This window comes from Macrobrachium rosenbergii, chromosome 3 (assembly GCF_040412425.1).
Source record: "Macrobrachium rosenbergii isolate ZJJX-2024 chromosome 3, ASM4041242v1, whole genome shotgun sequence".
Classification (NCBI taxonomy): domain Eukaryota; kingdom Metazoa; phylum Arthropoda; class Malacostraca; order Decapoda; family Palaemonidae; genus Macrobrachium; species Macrobrachium rosenbergii.
The window spans coordinates 82,890,356-82,904,970 of record NC_089743.1 but is presented as its reverse complement, the minus strand read 5'-3'; the positions used below and the strand labels follow the sequence as shown (position 1 = coordinate 82,904,970).

At 39.4% G+C, this 14,615-nt stretch overlaps 1 protein-coding gene across 1 annotated transcript in view; it reads left to right on the top strand.

Moving 5' to 3' along the window:
• The window catches only part of LOC136851633 (golgin subfamily A member 6-like protein 22), a 2,016-nt gene extending 1,946 nt beyond the window's left edge, over positions 1-70 (top strand). Inside the window, exon 1 of the mRNA XM_067126031.1 lies at positions 1-70. This exon is cut by the window's left edge and continues 1,946 nt beyond it. Within this exon, the coding sequence (XP_066982132.1) occupies positions 1-70 (70 nt within the window).
• The last annotated feature ends 14,545 nt before the right edge of the window (positions 71-14,615 follow it).

The following is a 14,615-nucleotide window of genomic DNA, read 5'->3' as shown; positions in this document are numbered from 1 at the left end:
GAAGCAGTGGGAGGACCTGACACAGATGGTGGAGGATTTAATTCAGGGAGATGAACGAAAGGATTGCTGAGGAAGCCCAGTCTCAGGCAGTAGTCCAGGAGGGACAGACAGCAGAAGTGATCACACTGCCAGCCACAAGTAGCTGATGGAGGAATTCTGGCTGGCTGTGCAGCAAGAAGGAATCAGGGCTTGAGAAATCCGAAAGGCAGTGTGGATGAGTCACAGGTTGACTTGATGACTGCGGGGTCGAAGACGCACCGCTGGCTGCATGGGAGGAACTCCAAGATCCTTCCTAGGTTCCTTTGAAGGCGTCCCCCCACGCCTTCCCAGGTTCCTCTGAAGGAGTTTCCCCCCACAACTTCAGAGGTTCCTCTGAAGGTGTTCCCCCACACCATCCGAGGTTCCTCTGAAGGTGTTCCCCGACACCTTCCGAGATTCCTCTGAGGGTGTTCCCCCACACCCTCTGAGGTTTCTCTGAAGGTGTGTCTGGGGTTCCTTCCTGGCTGACTTTGGTGTGCGTTTGACAACGCAGTCATCAGGCCAGTCAGTGACCCATTCATTTGTCTCTTGGAGTTGTCTGGATGTCATCGGTCAAGCTTGTCAAGCTTGTCTCCTAAAAGAAATCAGTAGCTGTCAGGTCCACTTAAGGTAGAGTATACCAGTTTGAGATATAGGCAACTTAGTCTCTGTCATCGAAACTGGATTTCTGCCCACCTTTTGGATGGTGGCCTGTCTCCTTAAGGAAACCATTGGCTATCAGACCCACACAAGGTTGGGTATACCAGTTCGAGACATAGGCAACTTTGCCTCTATCATCAAAACTGGATTTCTGCCTACCTTTTGGATGGTGGCCTGTCTCCTTAAGGAAATCAGTGGCTATCAAGTCCACTTAAGGTTGGGTATATAAGTTCGAGACAAGGGCAACTTTGCCTGTGTCATCGAAACTGGATTCCTGCCCACCTTTTGGATGGTAGCATGTCTCCTTAAGGTAATCAGTGGCTGTCAGGTCCACTTAAGGTTGGGTATACCAGTTCGAGACATAGGCAACTTTGCCTCTGTCATCGAAACTGGATTTCTGCCCAGGTTTTGGATGGTGGCCTGTCTCCTTCAGGAAATCAGTGGCTGTCAGGTCCACTTAAGGTTGGGTATAGAATTTCGAAACATAGGCAACTTTGCCTGTGTCATCGAAACTGGATTTCTGCCCACCTTTTGAATGGTGGCCTGTCTCCTTAAGGAAATCAGTGGCTGTCAGGTCCACTTAAGGTTGGGTATACCTTTTCGAGACATAGGCAACTTTGCCTGTGTCATCGAAACTGGATTTCTGCCCACCTTTTGAATGGTGGCCTGTCTCCTTACGGAAATCAGTGGCTGTCATGTGTACTTAAGGTTGGGTATACCAGTTCGAGACATAGGAAACTTTGTCTCTGTCATCGAAACTGGATTTCTGCCCACCTTTTGGATGGTGGCCTGTCTCCTTACGGAAATCAGAAGCTATCAGGCCAACTTAAGGTAGGGTATGCCAATTTGAGACATAGGCAACCTTGCCTCTGTCATCGAAACTGGATTTCTGCCCACCTTTTGGATGGTGTCCTGTCTCCTTCAGGAAATCAGTGGCTGTCAGGTCCACTTAAGGTTGGGTATACCATTTCGAGACATAGGCAACTTTGCCAGTGTCATCGAAACTGGATTTCTGCCCACCTTTTGAATGGTGGCCTGTCTCCTTAAGGAAATCAGTGGCTGTCAGGTCCACTTAAGGTTGGGTATACCATTTCAAGACATAGGCAACTTTGCCTGTGTCATCGAAACTGGATTTCTGCCCACCTTTTGAATGGTGTCCTGTCTCCTTAAGGAAATCAGTGGCTGTCATGTGTACTTAAGGTTGCGTATACCAGTTCGAGACATAGGAAACTTTGCTTGTGTCATCAAAACTGGATGTCTGCCCACCTTTTGGATGGTGGCCTTTCTCCTTATGGAAATCAGAAGCTATCCGGCCAACTTAAGGTAGGGTATACCAGTTCGAGAGAAAGGCAACTTTGCCTCTGTCACCAGGACTGGACTTCTGCCCACCTTTTGGATGGTGGCCTGTCTCCTTAAGGAAATTGGTGGCTCTCAGGCCCACTAAAGGTTGGGTATACCAGTTCAAGACATAGGCAACTTTGCCTGTGTCATCGAAACTGGATTTCTGCCCACCTTTTGGAAGGTGACCTGTCTCCTTCAGGAAATAAGTGGCTGTCAGGTCCACTTAAGGTTGGGTATACCATTTCAAGACATAGGCAACTTTGCCTGTGTCATCGAAACTGGATTTCTGCCCACCTTTTGGATGGTGGCCTGTCTCCTTAAGTAAATCAGTAACTGTCAGGCCTACTTAATGTTGGGTATACCAGTTTGAGACATAGGCAACTTTGCCTGTGTCATCAAAACTGGATTTCTGCCCACCTTTTGGATGGTGGCCTGTCTCCTTAAGGAAATCAGTGGCTGCCAGGTTCACTTAAGGTTGGGTATACCAGTTCGAGACATAGGCAACTTTGCCTGTGTCATCGAAACTGGATTTCTGCCCACCTTTTGGATGGTGGCCTGTCTCCTTAAGTAAATCAGTAACTGTCAGGCCTACTTAATGTTGGGTATACCAGTTCGAGACATAGGCAACTTTGCCTCTGTCATTGAGACTGGATTTCTGCCCACCTTTTGGAAGGTGGCCTGTCTCCTTAAGGATATCATTGGTTGTCAGGTCCAATTAAGGTTGGGTATACCAGTTCGCGACATACTCAACTCTGCCTCTGTCATCGAAACTGGATTTCAGCTCACCTTTCGGAAGGTGGCCTGTCTCCTTAAGGAAATCAGTGGTAGTCAGGTTCACTTAAGGTTAGGTATACCAGTTCGAGACATAGGCAACTTTGCCTGTGTCATTGAAACTGGATTTCTGCCCACCATTTGGAAGGTGGCCTGTCTCCTTAAGGAAATCAGTGGCTGTGAGGTCCACTTAAAGCTGGGTATACCATTTTGAGACATAGGCAACTTTGCCTGTGTCATCGAAACTGGATTTCTACCCACCTTTGAATAATGTCCTGTCTCCTCAAGGAAATCAGTGGCTGTCCGATCCACTTAAGTTTGGGTATACCAGTTCGAGACATAGGCAACTTTGCCTGTGTCGTCGAAACTGGATTTCTGCCTACCATTTGGAAGGTGACCTGTCTCCTTAAGGAAATCAGTGGCTGTCAGGTCCACTGAAGGTTGATTATACCAGTTCGAGACATAGACAACTTTGCCTTTGTCATCAAAACTAGATTTCTGCCCACCTTTTGGAAGATGGTTTGTTTCCTAAACGAAATAAGTGGCTGTCAGGTCCACTAAAGGTTTGGTATACCAGTTTGCAACATCTGCAACTTTGCCTGTGTCATCAAAACGATTTCTGCCCACCTTACGGATGGTGGCCTGTCTCCTTAAGGAAATCAGTGGCTGTCAGGTCCACTTAAGGTTGGGTATGCCATTTTGAGACATAGGCAACTTTGCCTCTGTCATCAAAACTGGATTTCTGCCCACCTTTTGGATGGTGGTCTGTCTCCTTAAGGAAATCATAACTGTTAGGCCCACATAAGGTTGGGTATACCAGCTCTAGAAATAGGCAACTCTGCTTCTGTTATCGAGACTGGATTTCTGCCCACTTTTTGGATGGTAGCTTGTCTCATTAAGTAAATCAGTAATTATCGGGGCTACTTAAGGTTGTGTATACCAGTTTGAGACATAGGCAACTTTGCCTGTGTCATCAAAACTGGATTTCTTCCCACATTTTGGTTGGTGGCTTGTCTCCTTAAGGAAATCAGTGCCTATCAGGCCCACTTAAGATGGGTATACCAGTTTGAGACATAGGCAACTTTGCCTTTGTCATCAAAACTGGATTTCTGCCCAGCTTTTGGATGGTGGCCTGTCTCCTTAAGGAAATCAGTGGCCATCAGCACACTTAAGGTTGGTTATACCAGTTCAAGGCATAGGCAACTTTGCCTCTGTCATCGTAACTGGATTTCTGCCCACGTTTTGGATGGTGGCCTGTCTCCTTAAGGAAATCAATGGATATTAGGTCCACTCAAGTTGGGTATACCAGTTTGAGACATAGGCAACTTTGCCTGTGTCATCGAAACTGGATTTCTGCCCACGTTTTGATGTTGGCCTGTCTCATTAAGGAAATCAGTGGCTGTCTGGTCCACTCAGTGTTGGGTATACCATTTCAAGACATAGGCAACATTGCCTCTGTCATCGAAACTGGATTTCTGCCCATGTTTTGGAAGGTGGCCTGTCTCATTAAGGAGATCAGTGGCTGCCAGGTCCACTTAATGTTGGGTATACCAATTTGAGACATAGGCAACTTTGCCTGTGTCATCGCAACTGGATTTCTGCTCACGTTTTGGGTGGTGGCCTGTCTCCTTAAGGAAATCAGTAACTGTCAGGTCCACTTAAGGTTGGGTATACCATTTCAAGACATAGGCAACTTTGCCTCTGTCATCGAAATTGGATTTCTGCCCAGGTTTTGGATGGTGGCCTGTCTCCTTAAGGAAATTAGTGGCTGTCAGATCCACTTAAGATGGTTATACCAGTTTGAGACATAGGCAACTTTGCCTGTGTCATCGAAACTAGATTTCTGCCCATGTTTTTGAAGGTGGCCTGTCTCCTTAAGGAAATCAGTGGCTGTCAGGTCGACTTAAGGTTGGGTATACCAGTTCGAGACAATGGCAACTTTGTCTCTTTCATCGAAACTGGATACCTGCCCACCTTTTGGATGGTGGCCTGTCTCCTTAAGGAAATTAGTAACTGTCAGGTCCACTTAAGGTTGTGTATACCAGTTCTAGAAATAGGCAACTTTGCCTCTGTCATCGAAACTGGATTTCTGCCCACGTTTTGGATGGTGGCCTGTCTCCTTAAGTAAATCAGTAATTGTCAGGCCCACTTAAGGTTGGGTATACCAGTTTGAGACACAGGCAACTTTGCCTGTGTCATCGAAACTGGATTTCTGCCTACCTTTTGGATGGTGGTCTGTCTCTTTAAGGAGATCATTAGCTGTCAGGCCCACTCACGTTTGGGTATACCAGGTTGAACACAGGCAAGTGTGTCTCTGTCATCGAAACTGGATTTCTGCCCACGCTTTGGATGGTGGCCTGTCTCCTTAAGTAAATCAGTAACTGTCAGGCCCACTTAAGATTGGGTATACCAGTTCTAGAAATAGGCAACTTTGCCTGTGTCATCGAAACTGGATTTCTGGCCACCTTTCGGATGGTAGCCTGTCTCCTTAAGTAAGTCAGTAACTGTCATGGCCACTTAAGGTTGGGTAAGGCCCTGCTAGCATTAGAGGATCTAGTACTGGACAAAGAGGTAGCACTCTTTTCAGACAATTCAACAGTGCTGGCATAGCTGAGGAATTAAGGAGGCATAAAGTCAGAAGCTTTGTTCTGCCTTTCAAACCACATTCTCTCTTGGTCAGAGGAAAGGAAGATTGTGGCAGACCAACTGAGCAGGAAGCACCAGATTCTATCATCTGAATGGACCTTGCATCCGCAAGCCTGCATGGACTGTGGAAGTCATGGGACACTCCTCTAATGGACCTGTTTGCCACCAGGTTCAATAATCACCTACCTGTGTACTGCTCTTCAGTTCAGGATCCTCAAGCATAGGCAGTTGACTCAATGCTTTAAGGCTGGTCTGATCTAGACTTCTATGCTTTTCTCATGTTTGCTGTGATACAAAGAGTTCTAGCAAAATTCCAAATACTGTAGTAGCTGTGAATTCATACGCGACTGTAGTGATCCCTTTGTGGCCACCCAGAGAATGGTTCCCAGACTCCCTTGCCTCTGTTAGTAGATAGCCCAAGGCTTCTTCATCCAAGGAAAGGTCTTCTCAGACAGCCAGGAGATATGAGGTTTCATCAAAACCTCCCCATGCTTCAGCTTACTGCTTGGATAGACTCTACCGTCTTACCAGCAAGGGTTTTTTTTAAAGGAATGCAGAACGTCAACCCTTAACTCCAGAAATGAGTAGACCAATGCACTGTATCAAAGACAGTGGGCAGTATGTAGGGCATGGTGCTCCACTAGAAGGCTTTCCTGCACCTGTACCTCTGTGAATAACATCATAAAATTCTTACTTGACTTACGTTATATTGACTTATGCTACAACAGATTTTTTAGTCCCAACCATTAAAGGGTATCAATCCATGTTAGCTGCTGTACTGAGGCATACTGGCCTAGATATTTCGTCTAATATGGATATTAAGGAGGCCAACCACTCCTTCCAAATTGGTATTCCTAAGCCTCCAAATTAACCCCTGGGCTGGAATATGGATATGGTGCTTAAGATTTTATGCATGCCCCCCATTTGAGCCCTTCAACAATCTCCCTTAAGGATTTGACAGTGAGGACTCTGTTTTTGTTAGCCTTGGCTTTACTACCCAAGATATAGTCCTTTCTTTTATATCCCTTTTCAGGGCCAAGAAGGATTTTAAGTCTCATCCTCAGTTTTTGTTAGCCTTGGCTTTACTACCCAAGAAGCAGTCCTTTCTTTTCTACCCCTCTTTAGGGCCAAGAAGGATTTTAAGTCTCATCCTCTGTTTTTGTTAGCCTTGGCTTTGCTACCCAGGAAGCAGTCCTTTCTTTTCCACCCCTTTTTCAGGGTCAAGAAGGATTTTAAGTCTCATCTTCTGTTTTTGTTAGCCTTGGCTTTACTACCCAAGAAGCAGTCCTTTCTTTTCTATCCCTTTTCAGGGCCAAGAAGGATTTTAAGTCTCATCCTTTGCCTTGCTCTTTTGTGGTCGCCAGTGTGTCCTCTTTGATACCAGATTGGGAAGAAACTTCCCTATGTCCAGTCAGAGCTGTCTCTATATATTTGCAAAGGACTAGGAAAATCAGGGGAAATGTCAACAACCTTTTTTTGCAGCCCTGGGAAACCTGCCTTATCCTTGTCAAAGAATGTACGTCTTGTCTGTTCAAGGCTCTGGTCAAGAAGCGCATGCAAATCCAGACTTGACTCTTTTACCATCAGCTTAAAGTAAGATTCCACGCTGTGCGAATGGTAGTGACCACTTTCTTTCTCTGGAGAAAGTTGTCAATGCGGCGCAGTGGAGGCGTAACTTCATTTTGCCTCACATTATCTGTGAATGTGGAAATCCAATTAGGGTAGCTGTTCTCTAACCTTTCCTATTTAGTTCGGAAATTGTCGAATTTTAGGGAGTATGAAGGTATCTATTTTGTATGTATTACACGAGAGCCTTCATTCTTTTACAGTCATTGCTCTGCTGGCCTAGGCGCAAGGCCTTGTGTCCCACTTGCATTGGAGTGCGAGTGATGTCCATAGCAAGGAACCTCCAGCGTTGTTCAGGGTCTTGCTACCTAATGAATTAACCCTCGCTTGGCTACAGTACCAGCAGATGGTTGCTAATCATTAGGTAAGTAGCACCTTATTCATGGTGGAATTTTATGGGTTTTCTTGGGGATTATTAAATTTGTCCTCGCACCTTTCCCACTTCCTTTGCTCAATGTGGGAATCAGCTGTCATAACAGAGAGGTAAGATTCATTTCAAAAATAGAAATTTTATAATAAAATATATTTTTATGTAAGTGACTTACCAAGCAGTTACATAGCTACTAGCTTTCTACAAGGCAGTTTAACGAAATTCAATTATATATATATATATAATGTATATATATATGTATTATAATATATATATGTATATATATATATATATATATATATATATATATATAATTATATTTATATATATATATAATACATAATATATGTATTATATATACATTATTTATATTATATACTATATGTATGTTATATATATATATATATATATATATATATATATATATATATATATATATATATATATATATATATATATATATTATTTATTTTATATATATTATGTATATATAGTATATATATTTATATATATATTATATATGTATATATTTTATATATATTATGTATATATAGTATATATATTTATATATATATTTATATAAATATATATATATATATATATATATATATATATATATATATATATATATATATATATATATATATATATATATATATATATATATATATAAGCCACTACAACACCTAAAAAAAAAAACATAACAAACATCTCACACGTCTCGAACTCTCGCCCTACCCGCGCAACAACTTCTCGCTGCTGGGAAGAAAGGGCGTTGGGTCGGGTATGATACATGAAACATACGCTACCGGGGTCTAAGCGATGTCAGGCAGGGCAGCTGATCGAGACTACAGGTCTACCCCAAAGCCAAATCAAAAGTCCTTCAAAAGAAGGCATCGTGCTTACCCCATACAAAAATGGGAAAAAAAGCACGTTAAAAGAAGAAGAAGAAGATATATATACATAAATATTTATATGTATATGTATACAATAAATATATATATATATATATATATATATATATATATATATATATATATATATATATATATATATATAAATATATATACACACACACACACACACTAGCTTAGCTGACCAACCCAGTGCTGCCTGGAAAAACTGATTGACATTCAGTGAACTCTCTCTCTCTCTCTCTCTCTCTCTCTCTCTCTCTCTCTCTCTCCAGCATACCCATTCACTATCATAGAATTCAACAACTGTAGGCCGTGTGTTCATGATCAAGTTTACCTGTTATTTCTTTTGTGATTTCATCGAAACTGCCTTTGAAACTTTTGTGTAGACAACAGTTTTTGGGCGGAGACAGTCCACTCATGAGAACGGATGAACTGATGGTATTACCTAAATAATTTCTGATCGACTGACAGGTAATTGCACGTATGGACTGGTTAGCATCAATTTCGTGGCAATTTGCCGCTGTAGTATCTGGGAAGTATCTCAGACTCTCTGATCAGAATATGAGTAAATTATGTATAGACATTATTCATTTCACTGTTAGACCCTTCAACACTATTTGTAGGCCGTTATTAGTCCAAATCATAAAATAGAAATTTAAAACAATATTTCGATGTGGTACAGATAAGTTGGTATAGGGCTAGGCCAATTTTGTATTTTTATATGTGATGCTGTCATGAAAGCAAACTTCACTGTCCACTTCATGAAAAGCTGAACCAACCCCTCAGTTGTAATTTAAGCTCATCCATTTATATTGTATGAGAATAGACTTCTTTTTTTAATAAGAAATATTTAGTCTACACCCTGTTACGCCTTTTTATTTCTTTCCTGTTATCAAGTGAATTGCTGTAACAGTTAGTCTTCCACCCCTCATCATATTAAGAGAAAAAAAAATGGCAAAACGCTTCCATATACGGCTGACTTCAGCTCGTGATACATATTTTTTATATTGTTTTCAGGGAAATTTTTAGCACAAGTAATACATTACTACTCATTATCTTTACAATGACATCAGATTCCTTAACGAGAATTAAGTATAAAGTACACGGATCGTTAGAAAAAAATTACCGCTAAGCATGTCCGTACGGCTTCTATAAACTTAGTCAATTCGTACCTTTGGTAATAACATAATCATGAATCAAACAACATCTTTCCCATCTTATAGAAATGTTAGGCAATCGGTTATTTATTGTTTTGAATAAATACATGTTGATAAATGATAGAAAAAATATATATCATTCTAATATAAAACCATAAACAGTAATTTTATTTTCCTAAATGGCGGGAATACTATCCCTTACTGTGTATGACTACGTCAGCAAAAGGTACGAAATTGACATGTGTAAGTGGTGAAGCACTTCGACGTTCCTCGAAGTGCAGTAGTTGCCATTTCTTAATTTATTCCTCATTTGCAGCCGTATACATTTGCCCTCCATACACGTAAATTCTGCAAGTGCCTTTCAGAAAAGATTTCCAAATTTAATGATCTACATTCCTCTAAAGATTTAATGTAGAATTTTCAGTCATTATCTTCCAGGCAATCAGTACCAAGCAACGTGAAAAGAGACTCATCTTCCGTATGCACTGAAGTGTTTTGCCAATTCTCACGATAATTAATTCCAGCTGTCAAACCGCTGGAGTGTTCAAGGTGATGTTTCGATTATTCTAGACCTCATTTAAACGGGTTTTATAACGAAATACGCCACCGTAACGTCACGAAGCAGTCGCTATAGCGAATTCCGAAGGTAAAAACGAAGAAGAAACTAGTGAATTGATGAGGAAATTCGCATTTGTCGGGTTACCATACGTCTGAGGGTTTGCAGTGGGAGGAGCTTAATGACCTCACCAACAGAAAAGTTGGAGCTTTCCACTCAAGCTACTGGTGACTCCCATAATGTTACTGAAGAAAAGGCGGACTAAAAACAAAGATTTCATTTGTTTTGTCTGTGTTTGTATGTCTGTCATGGGATAGGGGTTTGATTTTGAGTTATAAACCTTTCTGGGGTGAAATAGATGCCGTTTGCAAAAATTTTTCTGGGTCTGGCAAGCAGTTCGGATTTCTGCAGTGGATAAAAAAAATGTTCATTCACTTTTTACAGTATATGTATATATGCACATGTGTGTTTATGTGTATGTATGTATTTATGAATGTATGTATGTGTAAAGGCAAAAGCCACATAGGGAAGTGAAACAACGGAGTGGTGCTAGGCCTTTCGACTTACTGTCCTTTGCTTAGCTAACCATGGAGTCTTTTTGATGCTGAATGGCTCTATTTCAGTGCTTTATGTTAAAAAAATCAAAACAGCAACAAACAAAAAAATGAAATGCGAGGAGCTTAATAAGTTGGCCGTTACTGAAATTTCTTAAGTCTGTTAAAATAAAGTAATACAAATATATGAATGTTTATTGCACCATGAACAACTACGGTAAAGTATATATTATTGGATAGGCAATATACCGGAGTTGTTCATGGTGCAATAAACGTTCATGTAATCGTGTTACTTTATTTTCAGCAGACTTAAGAAACTTCAGTTAACGGTCAACTTCAGCCCCTCGCGTGTACTTATTTTGTTGTTTTGATTTTTTAAACACAAAGCATTGAATTACAGGCATTTAGCATCAAAGCCACTCTAAAATTAGCATCTTATCATGAACAGTAACTTTACAAACAGTAATTAAATTGAAATCTCGGTAGGGGTTTTCCATGTGACTTGTCATAAAAATTCTTATGCTTAACTACATACAAAAAGGGATTTTAAATTTTTATTACCACTTTTTATTTGTTTATTTTATTAGAAGCTATATGTTTACTCGCGTAATTTTATAAACATCTTGTTTTAGTGGAGGACAGTATTCGTACTTTTTTATGCTTTTTTAGTATTTTGAACGCAATAGATAAAGTGCAACTGTTGTCATAAATTGACAGTGAAACCAGATCTCTAGCGTGAAGAATAAATTTACACTTTAGTACTCAAGGTAAATTACCACACATGAGGTCAGGGTCTTCTAGAAGCCGATTGAATCTGGGACAGATGAGATTTGACAGATGATAAAAACTAGATTTGACAAGAATATATATATATATATATATATATATATAAAATATATATATATATATATATATATATATATATATATATATATATATATATATATATATATATATATATATATATATATATATATATATATATATATATATATATATATATATATATATATATATATATATATATATATATATATATATATATATATATATATATATATATATATATAATGAGAGAGAGAGATTTGATTTTGTAATATGTGCATTTTTGCTGTTTTTGCCCGTTAGTTTGTTTATCGGCTTCATATGGAAAGTTCAGCGGCTGTTTTACAGGGAGAAAGGTTTGTTTCGTGCCATGGGTGTTCTAGTCCCAAACATTTCCAACTACTTAGAAGATTTAAAATGATTTTGTTGTTTTCCAAGTGATTCATACTCACATAAAAATTAACGCGACTGGATTTTCGCAAAGCGTCGACTTCATGAAAGCCCTTTTTCCTTTCTTTGGAAGGAAGGCAAGGAGTAATTATACACCTTAAAATTGGCTTTTAGGACCGGATTCAAAGACGCTTGTCCTTCTCTGCCTCCAACAATCAAAGTATCAGCCGGGTAATTAACAATAAGATGGGTAATTAAAGAATTTTTAACGAGTTTCCCTTACAATATAGCATAATGAATGGCGATTAAATGCTGTTGAAGATTTACGGCTTCATACCGAGGCTGCTAATTAGATTGCAATAAATATGCAATAAATTGCCGAAGACTTTTCTTCAGGGAAACAGTTTAAAGACGCGTCCCGTTTTCCGTTTTCTATGCGAGCGGTCTAGAACATGGGGTACTTAAAAGAAGATTAAGGAACGCGTGCACTAAAGCAAGGCATAATGTTTGGATCTTGGTATGCAATTTCGACCCTTCCGTCGTTGTTTTGTTAGGGATATTTCCCGAATGTTTCTGTAAGGGAGCTTTATGCTAGATCTTGACTCTTAGCAGATGCTGGATGGAACTTACTGTGATTTACTGTGAAATGATTTGGTCGTTTCCTCATACAAGAATGAAGGAAAAAGATTAAAGCAAGATGTTCAGAAAGATAAAGATACGCGTTTTGATTATGGAATATATTCTGTACTTCCTTAATTTAGCATCTCCAGAGTGGGAGAAAACACCAAAAACCTTCGTTGAAGATTATTTTCGATTTTATTTTATCCGGTCGACTGATTCTGATTATCAGTAAATTTTACAGTTCCTTAGTTACTTTTTGAAAATATCCGGACATTAAGGTGTTTCCTTCACTTCAAGAAAAACTGAAAACTATCCTGTAATTGGTAGCAGTTGAAATGAAGTGTTTTGAAATTGAAAATGACGTACCAGTTGGCTTACATGATATTTGTGTGTTTAACGAAAAAGTAAATCTTAAAGATGAAACTTATGATATAATATTTTTATAATTAAATGTTGAAAATGTTCGTAAGCGCACCGAGCTTCAAATATTGACAAGGAACATTTAAAAAGAAATATCAGGTGAGATTAAGAGATAAAGCACACACGCACAAACGAAGATTAAAGAACGTCGATGTCAGAAGTATTTTTTATTTTCTTCTCAAGTTGTTAGCTCATTCGCTTGTGAAGAGGAGACATACCTAAATGTTTTCTTCTTCAGTGGCGTCACTTATTATCTCAGATGTTCTTGCAGTGGGATGGGTGCTTTCCCTCTTTGATGATAATTTGAGATTTTGCAAAAGTTACAGAATTTTACGGATTAAATTATTTTGAGTCGTTGAGAGCAAGCGTATTTTCCACGGGAAAAAATACTGCAGTGATTATTACTTTGGAGAATTATATTTGTAAAGTATACTTTAGGACGCTTTTTTTGTTTATTGTCATTTTTATGATAGTATATGTATCAAATGCGCATGCCTAGTTGTTGCCAATAACAGACATCTTGCTTTCGTGAAGGGTAGTACTTTCATGCATTTAGCTAAGTAAAGAACTTGATAATTTTGTGTTATAAATATTTGTATCATTTGAAACGTTTATATGGATACTGCCAGTTTAACGTAGATATGGTTACAGTACCTGTGTCCCTGCATGCCATAGGCATAGACAATTTCTAAAACTGAAAATTATTTTTTGCAAGACATTGATATCAAAATTCGTTCGAAGTTCGTGTTATAGTCTGATGCTACTGGCTAAAGGTAATCATACTTCTATATGTTGATTTGATTTGTAATACTGCCATATGGGGGAAGGTATTGGACACCCTTTCCAAGCTGTGAACGTCTTAGTCGAATCTAACAAGAGTTTTGTCGAATTATAAAAACTAATGAAGACTCACTGACGTGGTTTGCATTTGTTGCTGAAGTTTTACTTATTATCTTATTCAAATAGTTGTAATTATCCTTATCACTGGGTGTTCACGTGTCAAGTTCCTCATCTTGTTTGGATATTGAAGAATAAGGTATCATAAATAAACTCCTTTTTAGGTTTTTCTCACGGGCTAATAGGTTCTGAAAGAAAAGGACAACGAAGAATGAAGAAATAACTTAAATAATTTGACGATGTGAGTTCAGGAATAAAATGAAAACAAAAGCTGTCATTGCAACTGATCCTTAGGGCTGAACATTGTCATGTGATGAATATGTTATGTTAATAGACTACTCTAAATTTTGACCCTTAAATCCACGTGCCGTTGATAGCACTGTGTCAAGTTACTTGTTTGGCTCTGAAAGCTGTCGGGAAGAAGGCCGAGATCACCCGCAGTTGAACTGCGCATCTTGACAGTGAAGCATCGCTTGTGATGGTGAACGTTATGAATACCAAGTGGAGTTGAGGCCCCGAGATGACTCTTTTGTATAAGTGAAAGAGAAAACAACAGCCATCTTGCTAAGAATTAGCACACAAACACACTCTCTTCTTGCAGAAGAGAATGTTGCTAATGTCTTGGAGAATATCAATTCTTTTTCTTTCCCATACTGGCCCCTGTTATTCTTCTGTCTCTTTTTCCTACTTTCGTCTTCTGTTTTGATTTTATGTTTTGCTAATGAATGTGGTGGGCGTTATTGGAGAATAACTTTTTTTTTTTTTTTTTGTCCATCGCTGCTGCTGCTTCCATGTTTTCAACACCAGCTACAGCCCTCGGAAGGATCCGCTCCCAGATATGGAAAT